Raw genomic sequence first — 23,068 nt, 5'->3', positions numbered from 1 at the left:
AGAGAGAGAGAGAGAGAGAGAGAGAGAGAGAGAGAGAGAGAGAGGAGAGCGATGTGTGTACGTGAATACATGTACTTGTGATCAAGCAGAATCCAGTTGAAGATACCAGGGTTCTATTCTGTCACTCTCTGCCTTGTTCCCTCAAGACAGGATCTCTCACTGAACCTGGAGTTAGGCTGGTAGTCAGCAAGTCTCACTGATACACCCTCTGGGTCCACTCCCATCCTGCCACAGTGCTGAGGCTATAGGTGTTCATGCAGCCATGCTGGGTTTTTATTTGGGTGATGGGGATGTAAACGCAGGTCTGCATGTTTGCTTACTGGGAACTCTTATCTGCTGGGTCACCTTCCCAACTTGGGTTGCACAGATTTCTTACTGCACAGTCTGGTCAAGAGTGTTTGAATGGCCCACTTTACTAGCTGACGTCTGACACCTCAATGTGTTGTGTAGTTTTTAAATTTTTTAAGAATAGGAGGTTTGGCACAGTGGGAGTAGTCACAATTCTCTCACTTCTAGTAGATTAATCACACACAAGCAATTTTGGAAAGGGATTGGTGCAGGTAAGCCTAGATATAGTGCATAGTGCCATAAAGAGAGTAGAATATTATTCTTGTACCAAAAGTCAGTAATTAAATAGTTAATGATAACAGCAAAGGTTTAACTACACAGATACCTAGACTTACTGTACATACCATTATAAACATCACAAAAATAAAATCTAGGAATGTTATCAAAATGGAATGGTTCTCACATTATTCCAGTTAAGTTAAAAAAAGACAACCAGTAAGAGGGAATACATGATATAAATTCATTTGAAAAATTAGCATATAGATTGAAAAAAAATAGAAAGAAACCCACCACCCAGATATTGGTAATTCTTAATTGAGTAGTGAGATTGTATGAAGTTTTATTTCCTCTTTTTATTTGATTTCCATATGTTTCTAGGAAGAGCATGAAGTGCATTTGTAATAAATCGTGTGCAATTTCTAGTGGCAAATTTCAGAAGTAACACACTGATATCATGTTACAAGACCTTCATAGCTATTTTTCTCATTGCCATGACCAAATGCCTGCCAAGCAGCAACTTCAGGAAGGAAGCCGAGGTGACTCACAGTTTGAGGAGACAGAGTCAATCCTGGCACAGGAAGTAAAAGAGCTATAGCTCCATGGTGGTGGAAGTACAAGGCAGCTGCTTGTCCACATCTCTTTAGATAAACAAGCAAGAGAGATGGGTGCTTGTGATCAACTGGATTTCCTCACTCCCCTCCCCTTTTTTTAAACAAGGACCTAACAATGTGTTGATACCACACATAATGAGGGTGTCTTTCTCAGTTAATCAATACCTTCACAGACATACATGTAGGTGTGCCTTGTTGATGTGTGGATGTTTCTTAACCCAACCATCATCACCATTAATGCAACACTCTGTAGACGGTCAGCCCTAGGTTCCAAGTTTGCTTGTTGTGCTTGTGGATAGACTTCCTTTAGAGCACAGAAGGGATCATGATTTCAAAACAATATTTGGCTTTTAAACTAAAAATGCTTCTAAAACAACAGCATTTAGGTCAAGGAGGAAAGGGTTCTGTCCCACTAACAAATACCAAGGGCTATACATGGCAATAATTTCTCTCAATGTTGATTGTCATATTGTCAAAAATGGTTGTGGCAATGAGATCTGTTCAGTGACAGACGAAAAAATCTTGGGGAAAACTGACATCTGTGTTCAACTAAGCTAATGAACATCAGTCAAATGGTGAAGGATGCAAATTAGTTTTTAATCCCAAGTCACTTATAGACAAGCAGAATTATACAGAGTATGTATAGATTGCATATGCATGCATAAATATGTACATGTTACAAGCAAGTAGATAGCTCAACAAAAGACGTATTAGAGATGAAAATGTTGAGAAGTCCATGAGATTGCCAAAGGAAGGTTTAAAACAGAGTTGGAAGCACTTGAGGAAAAGATGCTGGACCAGAGGACTGGAAGCTAAGCCAGATAATTTGAGGACCCCTCTAAACTCTTTAATTATGTGAAAAGATCTCTAAATTAATGGAACTAGAAATACATAGTTTTATATGACTTAGATTTGAGTCCATCTTAATGTGAAAATTGAAAATGTAAAAAAAATCAAACTGATAAATATGCTACTTAAAATACATTTTATTTTGGAATCGTGTGTATTTTTGTACTAATGTGTAATTAATTTGGATGTGTGAGAGCAAAATAGTTCCTCAAGTATCTAATCAATGTATGTAAGTTGTTCCATGAAATATTACAAATTTTATTAATTATCTTGTAAGCATAAATGTATAGAATTCTTTTATCTTGTAATTGATAAATGGTTTTGTACAGGTCATACAAAGAATTATTTCATACATATGAGTAATATAAAAATAGATTTTTATTACACATGCTTCACAAAATTTTATTACTTTTCTCTTTTTTTTAGCCAATGAATTCATTTTCCATACCAGGTCATTCATCACCAGAGTTTACCCCAAAATGATCAGAGCAGACTCTTCTAATTTTAACCCTCAAGAGTTTTGGAATGTAGGCTGTCAGATGGGTATGTTATGTAGGACAATGGGTTACCTGCAAATGTAAGTGGAAATAAATTCCTTGGGTGAGTTAATGGCAATTTCTGGAAAAGTTCTGACCCTGGGAGTGGGATATTGATAAATCACTGGTTTCTAGAGCTAAAGTTTTCCCCCAGTGACTGGAGAGGGTTGGAAGATGAAGTCACAAGGACTTGATATTGGAACTTGTGTGCTTGAGGAACAGGGTGACCAGATGGACAGAAGGGGAATCAAAGATCAAGTTCCTTGCTTGAGTTGGGCTCAAGCCTTCTTTTTAATCAGGTGTCCTCCATCATTTTGACTTCTCATGAGCTTTGACACTCTCAGTATCAGAAGATGAGTAAGGTCACAGGACTGGTCATTTCTCTGTGCCAGATTCTCCTTGCTCCTACCTGAAGAGCAGGGATGGCACCAGACCCAGCCACTCAATGTCATTGCTTGTCATTGCTCATTCTTCATTTCCTGAACCGTGGAGAGGCTTGTGTGTAGGTCTGAGAATATGGGCAGTGGAGTCAGATGGAATAAGGAAGGCTTGAGGGAGGACTGTATACCAGGACCACTAATCAATCAATGTGCATACCAGTTTCTCACCGTCTTAGGGAACATAGCCAGCTCTTGGACCTGGATATTTGTATTATAGTTGGTGCTTTCTTTTCCTTAGCAGTAGAAACCAGTACTGATGATTAAATATAATGCCCCACACAGGTTAAGGAAACATGCTACCCCAAGGTAGAGTCCCAGCCCTATTTTCTTTATTTTTGTATTTATTGAATATTATTTGACACATGTTTTGCTTTTTGGTAATCCATACTGAATGCCACTTTCCTTGCATTATGCAAGATAATAGATGGATATTATGAAGCACGCCTGTAATCTCAGTAATCTCAGTAGGGAAAGGGGAGACAAGAGCTTTGGGAGTTCAAAGTCTTCCTCTTTCACATGGAGAGCCTGAGGTCAGTCTGTGCTATATGATTTCCTGTCCCCATTCCTAACCCAACAACCAACAACTATATAATAATTTAATTTGCAAACTAAATGTTACAATTCACAGACACACATTGACATAGGCAAGTGTCAGGATTTCCATTGCTGTGAAGAGACACCATGGCCACTGCAACTCTTATAAAAGAAAACATTTAATTGAGACTGGCCTACAATTCAGAGGTTTAGACCCTTATCATAATGGCATGAAGCATGACAGCATGCAGGCAGACATGGTCTTGGAGAGGTAGCTGAGAGTTCTACATCTGAATCTTCAGACAGTAGAAAGAGAGAGAGAAAGAGATGCTGGGCCTAGCTTGAATATTTGAAGCCTTAAAGCCCACCCTAAGTGACACACTTCCTCCACCAAGACCACACCTCCTAAATAGCAACACTTCCTATGGGCCTATGGAGACCATCTTCATTTCATTTCATTAAAACCACCACATCAAGACAGCAAAAAAGTTTAAAAATCATGAATTATTAGATGAATGATCCATAGTGTTAGAATAAATGAAGATATGTAGTGTGTGATGATTTTGACACACCACTGAACTGAATGTCTTTAACTACACTCTGTTTCCAAACAATGTCAACATACTTCTTTTTCACAGTGGCCTTGAATTTCCAAACCCCTGGACTGCCTATGGACTTGCAGAATGGGAAATTTTTGGATAATGGAGGCTCTGGGTATCTCTTGAAGCCAGACTTCCTAAGAGATACAACCTTGAGCTTTAACCCCAGTGAAGCAATAGGAGATGGCCACCCGATTACCCTCACAATACGAGTAAGATTAATGACTTGTTCTTTTATTTGCTGGTTTTTAAGTAAACCAGATAGTGTATATTAATATTTCAATTCTACTGATCTGCTCTAATGCCTCTTAAAGTCCTGTTAATCTTTTTAGACACAATTAATGGGTACCGTTTTAGCATCTTTTTCTGTGTCTGCAAAATGTCTTTCTGTGCATTTTCACATGAATGATTTTCTGCCAGGGCTTAGAAATATTGAGGCTAAAACCTTTTCCTCTGAGAAACCTGTTTATTTTATTCCATTGTATCCTGCCATTTAGCACTGTGATGGAGGGGTTTGATTTCAGTCCGCTGATGACTTTGTGGACGTGCTGCTTTTTGTCCCTTCATCTTAAAGATGTTCACCCTCAAATTCCAGGAGTGATTTCCTTCTCATTAATCTCTTACTTTTGTAATACAGTATTTTTCCCTGCTAAGTCTCTGAACTCTGTTCAATTGCAAATAAAGGAAGCTATGTACACATCTTTTCTGTATCTATCTTCCTCATCTATTAAAGTGTTACAAAAATGTTCTCATTTTTTTCCCCTGTAGTTTGGGAGAACTTTTAACATTTACTCCCTACATTGATGATTCAAAATATATGTTTCAGTCTTTAGATTTATTTATTTAGTTAGGTGTGTGTGTGTGTGTGTGTGTGTGTGTGTGTGTGTGTGTAGCGTATGTACCTGTGGAGTCCAGAAGAGGGCATCAGATCCCCCTGGAGCTGGAGGTACAGCTGATTGGGAGCCGCCCCTCATGGGTGCTAGAAATTGAACCCTGATTCTCAGCAGTGCCTACTCTTAACTGCTGAGCCTTCCTCTCAGAATCCTTTGTGTTTTTATTTTTATTTTAATATAGATGTGCATTTTCTCCTGCACTTCTAGTCTCCAATTCATGGTTTCCTCATGTTACTTCTTCTTTATTTGTATCTGCATTCTGTTCCTTCCCAGTTCTCCTGTCTCCTTATTTCATCTTTTATTATTGTCTGTACAGTTTTGTTGAGAGCAAAAGCAGCTGTCTCCATTATCATCAACTTTTCTTCATTCTCTGTGATCTAAATGCAATGTTTATTTGCTTTGTAAAATGTCATCGAACCTTTACAACACGGTCTGGTTGCATTTTTCTCCCACTTAATTACAAGCCACTCCTTAAGGCTGTACCACCACCTATAAAGTCTGAAACTGGAGGATTTGTTTGCTAATGAATTAGCTAGGTATGACCTCTTTGGAGTGCCTCCTTCTGTTTACCTGGTTGCCCCTACAACCATAGGCATCATCTCAGATGCCCATCTGGAATTTGGGTCAGCAATCTTGCTGTTTCCAGCTACGTGTTCCATACTAGAACTCTGCCAGCTGTTAAGTGGCCTCTTGATCTTTGCTCTTGGCTGTAGTGCACAAAACCCTGGAGTCCCCAGAATATGCTTCACCTACAGTCTCTGTCTCATCTCTGCTCAGCACTGTCATCACACTGCAGGGTTTGGGGGTATACTCTCACCTGCTTTGGGTCCTAGCCATTTAACCCAAGGGCAGAACAGGAGGTTTTGCTTCTACTTTCTAAAATAAATCTGAAAGGAGAAAAGATGGCCAGGAGGAAATGCTTTGGTGAGGGACACTGCTGGCTTTGCTCCTGCTGTTAGGATGCTGTGACACTATAATCCAGTCAAAGTAGACTCCTAGAAATCACCTACAATAGGTGCAGCAAATATTGATTAGCTGACACTTTTTCTGGTATCTGGAGAAGTACTATTAACTACTGGGCTTCTTTTACAAGGGAATTGTCACGTTGGCTTCATTTTTTTTTGCATCTTTTAAGTAGTTGATTCAGTGGGAAAAGGTGGATTAGCCATTTTTTGTTTTTGGTTTTTTGTTTTGTTTTTTTGAGACAGAGTCTCTCTGTAGCTTTGGAACCTGTCCTGGAACTTGCTCTTGTAGACTAGGCTGGCCTTGAATTTACAGAGATCCCCCTGCCTCTGCCTCCCAAATGCTGGGATTAAAGGCATATGCCACCACTACCTGGCTTGGATTAGCCACTCTTAAGAACCCCTCATAACACACTCAAGTCTCTTTGAGTCCTGATTTCTTTATCCATCTGCCATGGGAATCTTTTGCTTTCACTGATGAATTCCTCTTCCTATATCTACTCCTAAATTATTTATATTGAATAAAGTCTTTATTCTTGGCTTGTTCCAAACTAATGAGTCTTTTAAAATTCTCTTACACAACAGTTCATGATTTTAACCACCAATAAGGCTCAAATCTTTAACCTGACCTCATTTTTTAGAACCTAAGTATGTTTTAAACAGTCTAACAAGCATCCACAACTATTAAATCTGTATACTGTCAAACTTGAAAAATTTAAAACTGAACATCTCTTCCTAGTCAATCCATCTTTAAATATTTTATTGACATGTCAATGAACAGCACCATTAGTCTGACCAGCTCACACCAGAAACCAGGATGATGTTATACATCTCCTCCACTTCCTATATCATCCATCTTTAAATTCTACCTAGCCCACTCCATGTCTTCATTATCCATTATCTTGGTCTAGCTACCTTTGCTGCTGTTCTGTTTCAGGAATTTATTATCTATCATTTGGTCTCTTCTCTTGACTTTTGAACATGTCCAATCACTCCACTTGATGGTTAATTTTAACTGTCAGTTTGACCTAGTCTGTAATCACCAGGAAAGGCAGTCTCAGGGAGAGATTATTTTGGTTAGGTTGATCTGTGAGCATGTCTACAAGAGATTTTCTTTTCAGCAAGTCCGGTTTTATCCCAGGCTTTTTCAGACTCAGGCCAGCTGGCCTTGATGTTCCCAATAGAACATCCCCATTGTCTCAGTGTGTGGGTGTACCCCTCGCGGTCATGAGTTCCTTGCTCGTGCTCCCTCTCCTTCTGCTCCTGATTTGCACCTTAAAAAGCATTTTATTCTTTTATGTGTATGGGTATTTTGTCTGTGTGTATGTCTACGTACCCAGTGTATGCTTGGTGCCCATGGAGGCTTGAAGAGGGTCTTGGATCCTTTAGAACTGGATTGATAAAGTTGTAAGCAGCCAAGCAAGTACTGGGAATAACACTCTGTTTCTTTGGAAGAACAGCAAGTACTCTTAACCACTGAACCATCTCTCCAGCCCCAAGAGATTTTCTCATTGGTAAGACCCAGGCTGAATGGGGTGGTACCATCCCCTTGGTTTGGGTCCTGGGATTTATACAAGAAGCAGGTAAGCTGTGCAGCAAGCTTACATGCACTGATTCTTTTTGCTCTTGACTGTGGATGTGGTAAGCTGCATCAAGTTCCTGCTTGGACTCCCACACAATGTAAGCTGAAAAAGCATCTCTTCTTCAAGGTTGTTTTTGTCATCATAATGCAGAAGCTGAACTAAAACAGCCTGTCTCTGTCCTTCTGGATACTCTTTTCTACATAGAAAACTTTAGGTTTTGCTACAATGATGATCTTATTAATACTTGACATTCATTTCTGCCTACCAGTTGCTGTCCTAGTCAAGGCGTGGCTTACTTCTCTGTACCCATGTCTCACCATGTCTAGCCTTAACGTATTCTATGGCCACGATCAGGATTTCCTTCCTTCAGTTTCAGGCTTCTTCCTCCTTACCATTCACTTTCCTGCTGCATTCTCCATGTCTCCCTCCATGTCTCCATCTCTCTGTCTGTCTTTGTCTCTCTCTGGACTCTCCCTCTCCTTTAAACAAGATTTTACTGTGCAATCATAGCTATCTTGGAACTTGCTATCTAGGCCAACAGGTTGTCCTTGAACTCACAGAGATCTATCAGCTTCTGCCTTGAGTACTGGGATTAAATTTAGATGGCATGACCCAACTGACTCATGACTTAAAAAAAAAATCATTACTTTTTGGAAGCCTTTTTTCCACTCGGTTGTCCTCCTCTTTTTTTTTTTCTTTTTTCTTTTACAGTTTCCTTCTATTTTTTTTTTGTTACAACCTACACAAGTACATATTATAGAAGTTAGCACACTGCATTATATTAATTTTCTTGTTCTTATTCCCCACCTTTCTGAAGATTCTTTAAGAATAGGAACTGTGCTCTGTTCAAGCCTTGTTGACAGGATCTGACATAAAACACATGCTCTGTATGTGGAAGCTAATCGAATGAGTGACGGCGTCTGTTGCATGCTGAGAATAGCACGGAGCATCTGTGCTGTCTTGCTGGAAATGGAGTTTCAAGGTAGTTTGTGCACTGGGATGCTCGTGAGTGTTCTGGGTGTGTATTCCGAGAATCTCATGTTGAGGTGTTAAGCAGTTGGACTCAGATAGGACTCAGTCTTCCCGGAAGCAGTCTCTACAGCCACACACCACAGTCATGGGAGTGAGTCTTCTTCTTGTGCACTTGGGGGCTTTGTAGTTCCTCACTTTCATCTCACAGGTTATGGGAGCACAAAACCCAAAGGCCTGGGTTTGCCATAAGCTTCCTGAAGTCCTTGATGAAGACCATCAGCACGTCCAGTTTATTCTGTCTCCTGTGAAATGAGAGTTTTTGTTTAGCCCATTCTTTTCTTTGGCGTAGAGTGTACTAAAATGAAATGGCCCCACCTTGGTAAGGTCCTTTCCTAGAATAGCTGATCATTAACTGGCAAGGCCTCAGATTTGGGAGCAGTGTAGAAAAGGTCTATAAACAATGTACTTCCTAAGCAGGCAGATGTCTAACTCTGTTGAAGGATTTCTGCCCCTTGAATACAGACTGCTCACTTTTTTTAGTCATCTAGTGTATAGTTGATATCATAATGTATAGGTTTAAGACAACAGATGTTACACGTCAGTGGGTTTTCTTTTCCTTTCGCCTCCTATTTGCTGTTCTGCCTCTCTCCTTTTCTTTTTCTTTATATGAGTAATTAATATACAAACATATACTCATCCTTAGAGATTTAAACTGTCCTTCAGTTTTTATAACTGCATCTTTAGGCTTATAACATTTTTGTTTGAGAATTGAATACACATATATAATGTAATTCTCCCTATTTAGTTCCATGCCACATCTTTTAATTAGTTTTTTTGTGATATTTAGTTGTTTTTTGTTTGTTTGTCTGATTGTTTTCCAGCTTTTTGTAGATACTAACTCCCTGCCAGATATATAGCTGATAATTTTTTCCCATTCTATTGACTGGCTCTTCAGTTTAATGATGATACCCTTTGCCTTTTGGTTTCATGAGGTCTCATTAATGAGTTGTTTGCCTTGACATTGGTCTTGTCAGGATCCTGTTTAGAAAGTTGTTTTTTTCTGCCTATAGGTTGAAGTACATCCTCAACTTTCTTCCCTGACATACCCAGGAGATCAGGTCTTACATCCGGGATAGAAAGTATACAAGATATTTTTTCAATTTTCTCACATTTTTGAGACTTAATTAGTCCTAATATATCAACAATTTTGGAGAAATTTCCATGAACATTTGAGAAGAAAGTGTATTCTAATGCCCGGCGGTGGTGGCGCACGCCTTTAATCCCAGCACTCAGCAGGCAGAGGCAGGCGAATCTCTGTGAGTTTAAGGCCAGCCTGGTCTACAAGAGCTAGATCCGGGACAGGAACCAAAAAGCTACGGAGAAACCCTGTCTCGAAAAATCCAAAAAATAAAAAAAAAAAAAAGTGCATTTTTTAGTTTTGAGTACAACAATCTGTAGGTTTTTTTAAATTCTTTATTCTTTTGGTTCTTTGCTCTTTTGAGGGGCCTGACATCCAGCTCCCCAAAAAATACATAAAGTCTTATTCTTACTTATGAATGCCTGGCCTTAGCTTTGCTTTCTTCTTGCCAGACTTTCTTTCTTTCTTTCTTTCTTTCTTTCTTTCTTTCTTTCTTTCTTTCTTTCTTTCTTTCTTTCTTTCTTTCTTTCTTTCTTTCTCTTTCTCCCTCCCTTCCTTTATTTATCTTTTAAAAAGCAGTCTTTTTTCATTTTACATACCAATCCTAGTTCCCACTCCTTCCCCTCCTCCCCTTCCCTCACCTAACCTCCCTGCCCCACTGCCCTCCCCATCCACTCCTCAGAGAGGGTAAGGCACATTGCTTTAAAGAAGGTCTAAGGCCATTTCTACTATATCTAGCCTGAGCAAGGTATCCATTCAAAGAGAATAGGTTCCAAACAAGGCAGTACAAGAAGTAGGGATAAATTCTGGTGCCACTGCTAGTGGCCCTGAAGTCTGCCCAGCCATTAAATTGTTACCCACCTTCAGAGGGACTAGTTTGGACATATACTATTTCCTTCTCTATCCAGCTGGAGTTGGTGAGCTCCCATTAGCTCAGATAAACTATTTCAGTGCGTGTACCCATCATGGTCTTGAACTCTTTGCTCATATTCTTTTATTTTTCTCACTCTTCAGCTGAACTTTGGGAGCTCAGTCCAATGCTCTGATGCAGGTCTCCACTCTGTTTCCATCAGTTGCTGGATGAAGGTTCTATGGTGATATTTAAGATATTCATCAGTCTGACTACAGGGCAAGGCCAGTTCAGGTACCTTCTCTTCTATTGTTTAGGGTCTTAGCTGGGGTCATCCTTGTGAATTCCTGGAAATTTCCCTAGTGCTAGGTTTCTTGCTAGTCCCATAATGGCTCCCTCAATCCAAATATCTCTTTCCTTGCTCTCATCTCTGTCCTTCCTCCATCTTAATGATCCCATTCCCTCCAGTTCTCTTCCCCTCTCCCCTTCTCCCTTTGTCTTTCCCTTCCATCCTTCCTACTCCCCAACCTCCATGCTCCCAATTTTGTCAGGTGATCTTGTCTGTTCCCCTTTCCAGGTGTATCTTTGTATGTTTTCTTAAGGTTTACCTTGTTATTTAACTTCTCTAATAACCACTTATGAGTGAATACATATCAAGCTCATCTTTCTGGGTCTGCGTTACCTCACTCATGATGTTTTTTCTAGTTCAATCTATTTGCATCCAAATTTCAAGATGTCATTTTTTTAAACCACTGAGTAGTACTCTAATATGTAAATGTGCCACATTTTCTTTATCCATTATTCAGTTGAGGGGCATCTAGGCTGATTCCAGGTTCTGGCTATTAATCAGTTGAGGGGCATCTAGGCTGTTTCCAGGTTCTGGCTATTAAAAATAATGCTCCAAAAAGAGGAACATGGGATGTACTCACTCATATTTGGTTTCTAGACATAAATAAAGGACAGTGAGCTTATAATTCACGATCCTAGAGAAGCTAATTAGAAGGTGAATCCAAAGACAAACATATAGGCAACCTCCTGAACTTCATCAGGCGATGAAAGGAGACAGAGACCCACATTGGAGCACCGGACAGAAATCTCAAGGTCCAAATCAGGAGCAGAAGGAGGGGGAGCACGAGCAAGGAACTCAGGACTGCGAGGGGTACACCCACACACTGAGACAATGAGGATGGTCTATCCGGAATTCACCAAGGCCAGCTGGCCTGGGTCTGAAAAAGCATGGGATAAAACCGGACTTGCTGAACATAGCGGACAATGAGGACTACTGAGAACTCAAGAACAATAGCAATGGGTTTTTGATCCTACTGCATGTACTGGCTTTGGGGGAGCCTAGGCAGTTTGGATGCTCAACTTACTAGACCTGGATGGAGGTGGGGGTTCCTTGGACTTCCAACAGGGCAGGGAACCCTGATTGCTCTTCAGACTGAGGTGGGGGTAACTTGATCGGGGGAGGGGGAGGGAAAGGGAAGGCGGTGGTGGGGAGGAGGCAGAAAACCTTAATAAATAAATAAATTAAAGAAAAAAAATAAATAAAAAAATAAAAATAATGCTACTATGAACATAGTTGAACAAGTGTCCTTGTAGCATGATTGAGTGTCTTTTGGATATATGCCCAAGAGTGGTATTGTTGGGTCCTCAGGTAGGTTGATTCACAATTTTCTGAGAAACTGTCATACTGATTTCCAAAGTGGTGTACAAGTTTGCATTCCCACCAGCAATGGAGGAGAGTTCCCCTTACTCCACATCCTCTCCAGCATAAGCTATCATTGGTGTTTTTGATCTTAACCATTGTGACTTGTATAGGATGTATCTCAGAGTTGTTTTGATTTGCATTTACCTGATAGCTAAGGATGTTTAACATTTCCTTAAGTGTCTTTCTTGCCAACTTTTCTTAAATTATCCCCTGTGTCTTTTGCCTCTGACTTTTTCCTTTTCTTATTTCTGTAATCTTACTTTCTCTCTTCCTCCACAGCTGGCTGTGCAGCTGGGGGTCTGGCCCCCTTTTTTCTTGTTCTTTCATCTCTCTTACTCTTCTCAGTTTTCTCCTGTTTATTCTCTCTGTTTGCCAGCCCCACCTATTATTTATCCTGCCTTTCTATCAACTGTTCAGCTCTTTATTAGACTAATCAGGTGTTTTAGACAGGCAAAGTAGCACAGCTTCACAGAATTAAACAAATGTTACATACCTTTGCATCATTAAACAAATTTCCCACAACATAAACAAATGCAACACACCTTAAAATATTGTTTCACAACAGTAGATGTGTTAGGTCCATTTGATTTATATATGGAGTTGTCTAGTAGTTAGAGTTGGAATTAAATCTACTCATAATCAGTTTGTTGGGATTATCTATGGTTTTAAATATAGTAGCATGTCTTCGTTGAAGTTGGGTGCACCTGTGTTTTGTGTAGACATTCAGCTTTGTACTGTCTTCTTGGTGGGTGTTCCTTTAATGATCATGAAGGGACCTTCATTATACTCTCTGACTAATTTGTTTTGATTTTAAATTTACTGTCAGATAATAGAATAGTTATACCTACACCTACTTATTTCCTAGTTCTATTTGTTTGGAATAATACTTTTCCATCCTTTTATTGTAAGGAGTTGTCTTTTTTGATGATAAGGTAAATTTCTTGGAGACAGGAAAAAGATGGGTCCTGTTTTCTCTTGTGATTTATTTTTTTCCCCAAGACAAGGTTTCTCTGTAGCTTTGGAGCCTGTCCTGGAACTAGGTCTTGTAGACCAGGTGGGCCTCAAACTCAAGAGATCCATCAGCCTCTGCCTCCCGAGTTCTGAGCTTAAAGGTGTGTGCCACCACCGCTTGGCCTAGGGTCCTGTTTTCTCATTCATTTTGCTAGAATGCATGTTTCTATTAGGGAATTGAGTACATTAGTATTAGGAGCCATACTACTGAAAGATTAATTTCTGTCACTTTGTAGATTTTGTAGGTTTTTTTTTTACCTTTGATGTAATTGAGAGATTGGTTTTTTTTTTATTTTTTATTTTTTGGCGTTGTGTAGGTCTCTTATACATGGATGGATCCTTTTCTCTAGGTTTGGGCAATCTTTGATTTTATTGATGGTATTCTTGGTGCCTTTTCTATGGTTTTCTTCTTTTTGGTCTACAATTCAAAACTTATGTTTTTCATGACATCCTGTCCCTAAACTTCCATATATATTTTACATTCACTTTTACTGAGTAATGTATTTCCTCTACTTTGTCTTCTAGCTCTGATTCATTGTTTTCCAGCTGATCTATTTATTTTATTGGTGAGGTTTTCTACTGTTTTTTTTTTTTACTTATTGGGTTTTTCATTTCTAGAATTATCTTTTTCTATTCTATCTGTATTAAATTTAAATTTTATACAATTGGTTGACTTCAACATTTCATTCAACACTTTGCTTTTGTCTTCTTTGAGATGTTTGAACACTTTTAATTCTTCTTTTGAACTCTGTCTGGGGCCTTTTCCATGCTGTTTTCACTGGGATTCATTACTACAGGATCAGTCATTTTTGTATGAGACATTCTCTCTCTCTCTCTCTCTCTCTCTCTCTCTCTCTCTCTCTCTCTCTCTCTCTCATGTTTCTTTTACTTCTGTTCTGGGACTTGTGAATCTTAAACAGTTTGTTAGTTGCATCTTTGTGGTTTTTTGCTTGTCAAGTTTCCTCTTTCAGTGCAGACACATACAATGTTCAAGAGAAGATTAAGTTGTATGAACGTTGATTCAACTCTTTTATGGAACGTGTAGGCTCTATCTCTAGTTTTTTGAAAGTGTGCTAGTGTCTCTGTAAAAAGATATTACCCAAGAGTCAGCACATGTCTAGCTGGCCCTCTCCTCTCCTGCCTCCTGGTGGGTTCCTCAAGTTTAGCTGCTATACTTTGAGTGAGCTTTGGTCACCAGATGGCTGTGGAGAGGAGACCTTCGAAAGTCTGGTGTGTAGCCAGGAGACATATGGGAAGTATATTTCTTTCAACAGTAGTTATAGCCAAAACTGGGGTTTTAGGTTTGGAAATTTATTTCTTACCTTAAATCGTCACATTTTAAATGTTCTATGTTCACTTTGTTCTTAAAACAAAAACACAATTTTGCTTCAATAATTAGCTGGGACAATAAAAAATACAAATACAAATAAAACCCGTAATTTTTGAAAGTATGTTTTTGATTCCTGACTTTAACTTATATATGAGATAGTTGATCTTATCAGTCTCCAGTTCCTTGTTAAGGTAATGTAGATAACAGCAGATAATATCAAATTTTATAAATGATTCAAATGTAAATTCTTTTAGAAAATGCTATCATGAAGATAATGTGGTGCAATATTTTATATTTTAAAATAGTCATATTTCTTTGAAATATTTCAGTATATGTAGAATGAATTTAAACTCAGTGCAAATTATCAAAAAATAGTAACACTGAACAAGCAAAACATGATTATGTTTTAAAAATAAAAACACATACAAATGAATTACATTCCTTGGGCACTGCAGATACCACTCTAAATGCCCTTGAAGGACATGAGATTCTTGGTTAATATCTAATGATACTTGACAGTAGAAGGCTTAAAATGTAAGATTACCATCATTTGCCAGCTTCAGTCTTTTTAGCAACTGGTTTAGAGCCTTCGTTTTGGGGGCTATGTCATCAGATTAGGGTGAAATGGTGATGCAGTCTCCCGCTCAGCTAAGTCCATCTGCTCATCTGTGTTTGAACAGCTCATCAGTGGGATCCAGTTGCCTATTAGCTTGTCCTCTAGCAAAACGGACACATTAGTGATGATAGAGGTCTATGGCGTTCCAAATGACCACGTGAAGCAGCAGACTCGTGTTGTTAAGAATAACGGTGAGCTCTTCCACTACTTAGAAAAAAATTTACCTTTTTTAGAAAAAAAAATTCTTAGAAAAAATTGTGTAAAAAGAATTTATTCAGAATAATTGTTAAACCTCTGGGTTTTGTGGGAATGTCTCTGAGGAAATTCAGTTTGGTACATCAGACTTGAACTCCTGTTTTACTAAAGTATTGCAATTTTAAAACACCAGAAGATGTCTATAAAGAAAAGGATAGAAATTTTTTTTCACAGTTGGGGGCAAAGGTACTTAAAGAAGAAAAAACAACATGACTCTCAAACATGAAGAAGACCCAATTATGAGATGCTAGGAAGAAGTCAAGAAACTCAAGGTAGGTGAATATGAGATGCTTAATAAAGAACAGTGAACAATAAAGTGAACAAGTTGTACTGAGATTTCACTTGGGCAGTTTTGAAAGCCAGGCTTGCTCTTAGGGAGTTCTCTACAGGAATGGATAAAATTAAGACATCTACAGAAGAATAAGGCACTGAGAATAAAGGGCATTGTTTTTTTTTAGGTAATGGTGGGGGGGAAGTATGATAGAGAAATGAGAAATACCGTGTCAGTGCTTAAAAGTCATAGAAGTCAAGTTACAAGCAAGATGGTGCCATCCAGAAAGGAATGGAGGGTGTATGTTTGAGTCACCCTGGAGGAGTAAAGATCTAGGATGGTGGACAGGAAAACCTGTAAGACTACTAGGAAAATGGTAGTGTAGTTTTAGATGTGAATGTCTGGGGAAAAATGTCATATTTGGATAAGGCATAGCTAATTCATCAGTTTGGTCACACATGCAAAGTAGACTCACCAATCAAATCTCATATTTTGCATGCTCTATAAAAGTTCCAAGTTACTTTTGCATAGATGTGTTTATGAAGGAGTCACAGAGATCAGATAAAGAGGATGGAAAAGAGGGAGGGAGGACACAGGATGAAATGGTGTTATAGGAGACCAATGACTCAGAACATGGATTTTCTGTAGAGGTTTCCAAGTTTCTGTAAAGAATCAACTCTAAATATACCCCTGTACTCTATGGCAATATTCCCACTCTTGGGCCAATGTCATTATTCCAGGATAAGATAATTAACTTACTGTTTCCAAAGGCAAAAAAATGAACTCAGGGCTTTCACCTATAACAACAATGATAGATACCATTTCTTTTATTAATTAATTTATTTTTTGAGAAAAAAAAATTTCCACCTCCTCCCAGCCTCCCACTCCTCCCACCCTCCCCCCACTCCTCTCCCCCTCCCTCTCGAGTCTGAAGAGCAGTCAGGGTTCCCTGCCCTGTGGAAAGTCCAAAGTCCTCCCCCCTCCATCCTGGTCTAGGAAGGTGAACAACCAAACTGGCTAGGCCCCCACAAAGCCAGAACAAGAAGTAGGATCAAAACCCAGTGCCATTGTCCTTGGCTTCTCGGCAACCCTCATTGTCTGCCATATTCAGAGAGTCCGGGTTTATCCCCTGCTTTTTCAGTCACAATCCAGCTGGCCTTGGTGAGCTCCCAATAAAAAAACTTCATATGGATTGAAACTCATCAGGGTTAACAAGTGAGAAAACTGCCTCAAAGATGTCACACCACTCCCTAGGGATTTGTGTGACAAATCGTAAAGCAGAGATGCCAGCAGGGACTGGATCCTTATGCAGTATGACTGTAGTTAAGACACGCTCTTCATAAAGAAATGGTGACGTGAGGACATTAGACGTGAGGTTTTTCTGTACCCGGCTGTTATGTGAATAGCTCCATGTACAGTAAGATCAGGAAGGTGAGGTAAAGGTGACCAAGTAATTGTACTATAGATGTCATAGGTATCACTATAACTATTCAAGGATTTATCAGTGGTCCTAAAAATAACAAAAATATTGACATGACTTGGAACGTTTGTCATTGTACCTGGACAGGTGTAATTTCTCTTTCAACCTTTGGACCTATAAGCACAGATTTTTATCTGTGTGTGATTATCTTGACTCCATGAACTCAGGTTCTAAATTTTGAGTGAGTTGGGTCAAGTTGGAAAAAGAAAAAAAACCACGTGGATTTCTTGCTGTGGGAAGGTATTTGGTTGATTGGGAAGATTTATTTTACTGGAGTCCCAAATTATTTATCAACCTGAGACTTTGAAACCATCATTAGTGAAAAGTAAGGCAGAGAGCTCACCTCACAGCCTTCCTTGTCCAGCTTTCCTGGGTTTCTTTATATCACAGCCAGGTACAGGAAAACCTCTCTTCCAACTTCCTCACATCCCCATTTCCTTATGAGCAGAGTGTTTTAGCTTCAGTCATGCTGTGTAAGGATCCAGTCCCTGCTTGCATCTCTGCTCTGCTCTTTGTCATATGAAACACTAAACAGCGGTGTGATATTTTTGAGACAGTTCTCCCACCTACTAACCCCTGATGGGATTTCAATCTATGTAAAGTTTTCAAATCACAGTATCATTGTTGTTAGAAGATTTTCTACCCTCTGACTACATTAAATATTTAAGTGCTCTGAAATACAGATTAGTATTGTTGTTAATTATTGCCCAAGTGTCAGAAAGAAAAATTGTGGAGACCTATTTTTTTTGGCTTTTTCCTTAAGGTATCTGTGATATTCTTGTACCCCTTTCTTTATATTTCAGCTTTTAGTCCACGGTGGAATGAAACGTTTACATTTATTGTTCAAGTGCCAGAACTGGCACTGATACGTTTTGTTGTTGAAAATCAAGGCTTTATAACAGGAAATGAATTTCTCGGGCAGTACACTTTACCACTTCTTTGCATGAACAAAGGTAATGTTCTCAAATGTAAGATGATTTTATTATCATTTATATGTACCTCTATCGAAGCCACACTTTGATCATATCAAATGTCTCCATCTCTTCATCTACATCAGTGGGATATGACGGGAGTTGTAAATGGACCTGTGTACTTTTCTTCTGCGGAACTGCAGAGACCTGTTCTTAGCTTTTGGGATGCTGCATGCTAGGATGCTAGGGGAAGCTGGTGTGTGTGCTTCTTCACCAGGATCATAATTCTTCCCTTTCAGTGAAAGGTAGTCATGGCGACAAGCGACAAGAAGATAAAGGACAGGCATGCGATGGGGAGCGGGGGGGGGGGAGGGGGACACACCACTGGCTCACCTTTCTGCCTGAGCACAGCCCTGGGAGCCTGGGAGCCAGACCTTTTTGGATCATTTTTTTGGGGGGCTGCCAGCATGGTGCAGTAAGCTTCCCAGGGTGGTTTCCTTAGTGCTACCAATGACTTTCTCTCAGCATGCTCATTTTTCAATCACCAGCCAAGGCATTCTGGGAAGCAGGCATGGTCTTCTGGAAGCAGAAGGATGGTGGTTAGCTTTTGAACATAATGTCCTTGTAAGAGGAGACACATGAGGTGTGGGCTCCTCACAGGGACACTCAGAATTCTGGAAGTTAGAACAGAAACTAGGAAATGTTTCATTTTTATGGAAAAGTAACATTCTAGGTTGAAAAAAAAAACCCTAAAACTCTGTAGTCACAGTGTTAACTATGTAAAGAGCTTAGTGGATGACACTACCTTCCTCACCAGTAAGGTGAGGCCATAACTCTTAGTTTGTTATTTCTAATTGGACGCAATTCCTCTTCCACAGGTTATCGTCGTGTCCCTCTATTTTCCAAAGCGGGTGAGAACCTTGAGCCTTCTTCACTGTTCGTTTACGTTTGGTACATCAGAGAGTGACTAAGTGTACCTGGCATGCTTGTTACACATACAATAAACAGTCCAAAGGAATGTTGGTATTTTTCTTATAGTAAACATAATATTAAAAAGTTCATTAAGTCAGAAATACCCAGCTCATTCGCCATTCAATGGGCAAAACAGAAAGGGGAAAAACAAAACGTCAGAGGGTGCACACATGCCGTTCCCTGGCTGCCAATTTTTCCTGCTCTTCTGCTTCCAGGGTTGCACTTTCAGTAGCTTATATCACTTTTAATGAGTAGAATTTACAGCTCCTTAAAGTATGCCTGTTCATAGAAGACATGTTGTCAAATATTTAGTGGCATAGAAGATGTGAAATTGAAGAGTGTTTAAACTTCTCAACACCCACCACCACCACCTATGGGAAGGAATGAGATTGCCAGGCCCTTTGTACCCTCATATCCTAGAGAGTAATTAGCCCTGGAATTCTCAGTCTAGTTCTTGGATGCCGTGGGCTTGATTTGGTACCCTGTAATTATACAGACATTTTTATAAGTGTGTATGAAATTGATTTGCATTCCCACTATAGTCAAGACTCCAAATATATAAAAGAAATCTATTATGCGGACTTACATGCCTGGGTCTTGAATTAATTTGCAGTATTTTTGAATCTGTCCTTAATGTACTTTTGTACTTAATGTACTTAAAGTACTTAAAATCTACTTTTAAGACTGTCTCTTGGTCAGAGATGAGAGGCCTCATTTTTTTCACCAACAGGGAGATTTTACTTGGCTAGAAGTGGTGGAGAATATGGTTCCTTACTAACTACTCTTTTAAAAAAAACCAAACCAAACAAACAGGCAAACAAGAAAACAAACAAATGAAAAATTAATGATCAGCCCCACAATGCTGACATATTTAGTATGTCTAGCAAATTAGCACCCCAACAATATAAATGGGTGAATTTAAGATGGAAGAGGTAGTTAATAAGAAGTCTGAGCTAATAGTCTGAGCAGAGTTTTAATTAATACAGTTTCTATGTGATCATTTTGGGTATGGCTGGCTGGGAAACAAAAAATCAGCCTGTCTACACAGATGTGACTAAAAACCAAGAATAATTGTTTATTTAAGGTGTAGTCCAAGCTCATTATCTTTTGATAGCTCATCTAGCAATCTTTTACAAGACTTCACCTTCAAGACTGAATATTAAAAACGTAAATACACCTCGAATTGATACTTCCTAGCATCAGGTACAGATGTTCTATCGCGTTCAAGGCATGGTCTTGTGCTCTTTTAATGGCTGTATGGATTATTTTGGAAAATCTGCCTCTGACGCTGTTGTTGAAGTTTCTCAGGAGAAATGTATAGCTTCCATTTAGCAGACAGGCAGTGGATCTTGCTGAGTTCTCAATTGTAAACCCAGCAGCAGAAGTGGGGGTATGTTCAGCCACTGATTCAAGGCCTTCATCTCTAATCTCCAAGGTCTTTTGGAGATTTGGAATTCTGCCGACTTTTAAAGGCTTCCTAACCAGTGTATTAATTCTTTAGTGGAGCAAATGTCTTGTTTTGATTTGCACCATTAGGCTTTGAAATAGAAGAGACCGTGGTTGTCTTCCCTTCACCTTTCCTATAGGTACGAATTCAACTCACTTGCTGACTTTGAAAACTAATTTTTTATTTGTATGTGTTTGTGAAGCAGCATTTGTGTGTGCTTTTGTGCGTGTACATGTGTGTATGTGTATTCACAAGTGTGTGCGTGCATGTGGAGGCCATAGGTGTCATGGATCATTCCAAAGGAGTTGTCAACCTAATCTTTTGTAAGAGGGTCTCTCACTTGGACTCATGGTTCATTGGGCTGGCGATCCAGCAGTCCTCAGGGATTGACTGCTCTCTCTGTGTCTTTATGTGTGATACTACTGCACTATGAACTGTATGGTTTTTTTAATGTGGGTATTGGGGATCGAACTCAGCTACTCATACTTGCAAAGCAATCACTTTACTTACTGAACTATCATCCCATCCCTGACTATTAATTTTTTAAATAGTCTACTCTGAATATGATTTTTGAAGAAGTGTTAATTCTTTTTATTTTCCATCCAACCATCATGTGGTGTCTTTAAACATTTTGATTCTACTTAAACAATGTGCATAGTTTAGCATTTACTGTTTGAAGTGGTGTTTTTTTTTATTGTATTTTTCCCCAAGAATTTATTACCCACAGAAGCTCCACAGCCATGGAATGTTTTCACATCTCAGGAAGATTGGGAAGAGTGTAGCAAGTCAGCTTCAACCCTTGCTTCTTAAGCATAGCTCATTTGTAAGAAATAATAGTGTCATGAAGGGAAGAAAAGAAAAGGCTAAATGAACTCCTGAGACTGTGGTGAAAAAAGACCTTTGCATTTCAGACTCTTAGTAAAAATGTCAGTTCCTCAGGGAAGCTGTGCATGCTCGCTCGCTCACCCTAATTAGGTTATATTTCCTGGTTTGCCTTGCTTACTACTGGTAAAACTGACAGCTGGGTACAGGCTTTGCACCACAAGCTGGGCATTGGGGGTGGCTAGAAGCTGGTGTGGAATTTGCCTTTGGCGTTGGTTTCCTTGCAAAACATAAAACTCAGTTCCAGACTCACCCATTCTACTGTGATGAAGCAAATGTGTGAACATTGCTCATTGTGTTTTAGAGGCATGAGCATTGTCCAAACGCTGAAGTGTCCAGTACTCCCTATTCTGGCTAATGTGAATGGCCTGACTCATTGCCAGTTACAGTTTTATCATCAGATTATTTCTTTGTGTAGATAAGATGGTTTTTCCAATCATGGACTCATTATTTTTGTTAATTTTCCTTTTGTAGTGTGTGTGTGAGCATGCACACACATGTGTGTTTGATGTCATATGTTGTCCTCTGTCTCTCTCATCTTATTTTTGAGACAGATTCTCTCACTGAATCTGGACTGACTGGCACAGAGCTTTTCTCCCATCTCTTTCTCTGCAATGCCAGGATTAGGCGAATGCTGCCACACTTTGATTTTTTTTTTATGTGGGTGCAGGGTCTCCAACATTGAGAACTTACTCTTCTTCATCAGGCACTTTACTGACAGGGCCACCTCTTCAGCTCTTTCAGTCTTTATTCCTGACCTGTCCAATACAGAGGATACCTTTACTTCTTTGGATTCAATCACCTACCACAAGCCCACATCCAGTAGAGACCTTTTCGAGTTGCTTTCAATGCTGTGACCCTTTAGCACAGTTCCTCATGTTGTGGTGACCCCCAAACATAAAATTATTTTGTTCCTACTTTATTATTTTAATTTTGCTATTATTATGAATTGCAATGGAAATATCTGATATGCAACCCCTGTGAAAACATTGTTTAACCTAAAGGGGTCACCATCCACAGGCTGAGAACCCCTGCTCTACAGAGAGACCAGTAATTCCCCATGGACCCACGTGTGTTTGATTGACCCTGGGAGAATCTATGATTGGAGGGAATGAGAATGCAAATTAAAACTAATTATCTCTCCTACCTAGAATAAGAGTCCTGCAGCAATTTTGAGGGGCAGTAGAATCCTGGAGCTCTTACACACCTGTCATATTGTGCACTCAATTGGAATTGACTGGACAGTTTCTAATAAAGCTGCATGTGAAGGGTTGAGTGAGAAAGTCCCTTATAGGCACTTAGTGTCTAGTAGTAGCACCATTTGGGAAGACTATGGGATGCTTATGTGGAACCACGCAGAAGGAAGTACATTACTGGGGACAGGCTTTGAGAGTTTACAGCACTGCCCCACTTCCTTTCTGCCTTCTCTGCTCTCTTTCTGTGGTCAGAGTTGTGATCTGCCAGCTCTGACTCCAGTTGCCTGCTGCCAGGCCTCCCCCACTGTTATAGACTCTCCCTCTGGTACTGTAAGCCAAAATAAACACTTCCATAAGTGACTTTTGGTTGCAGTGTTTTATTACAGCAACAGAACATAATGAATACATTCACCATCTGCCTAGTCAGTTATTCAGCCTTTCACTCCCAGATA

At 39.5% G+C, this 23,068-nt stretch overlaps 1 protein-coding gene across 1 annotated transcript in view; it reads left to right on the top strand.

The window, feature by feature from the left end:
- Plcz1 (phospholipase C zeta 1) overlaps nucleotides 1-19,086 on the top strand; it is a 55,818-nt gene extending 36,732 nt beyond the window's left edge. The window contains exons 10-14 of the mRNA XM_005364546.2: nucleotides 2,454-2,570; nucleotides 4,176-4,348; nucleotides 15,267-15,393; nucleotides 18,012-18,161; nucleotides 18,998-19,086. Of these exons, the coding sequence (XP_005364603.1) occupies nucleotides 2,454-2,570; nucleotides 4,176-4,348; nucleotides 15,267-15,393; nucleotides 18,012-18,161; nucleotides 18,998-19,086 (656 nt within the window). The remainder of the gene's footprint in view (nucleotides 1-2,453; nucleotides 2,571-4,175; nucleotides 4,349-15,266; nucleotides 15,394-18,011; nucleotides 18,162-18,997) is intronic.
- Nucleotides 19,087-23,068: the final 3,982 nt, after the last annotated feature.

The sequence above is a fragment of the Microtus ochrogaster genome (genome assembly GCF_000317375.1).
Source record: "Microtus ochrogaster isolate Prairie Vole_2 chromosome 14 unlocalized genomic scaffold, MicOch1.0 chr14_random_2, whole genome shotgun sequence".
NCBI classification, from domain to species: Eukaryota; Metazoa; Chordata; class Mammalia; order Rodentia; family Cricetidae; genus Microtus; species Microtus ochrogaster.
Note: the sequence above shows the minus strand (reverse complement) of the source record. Positions and strands in the feature narration are given on the sequence as shown.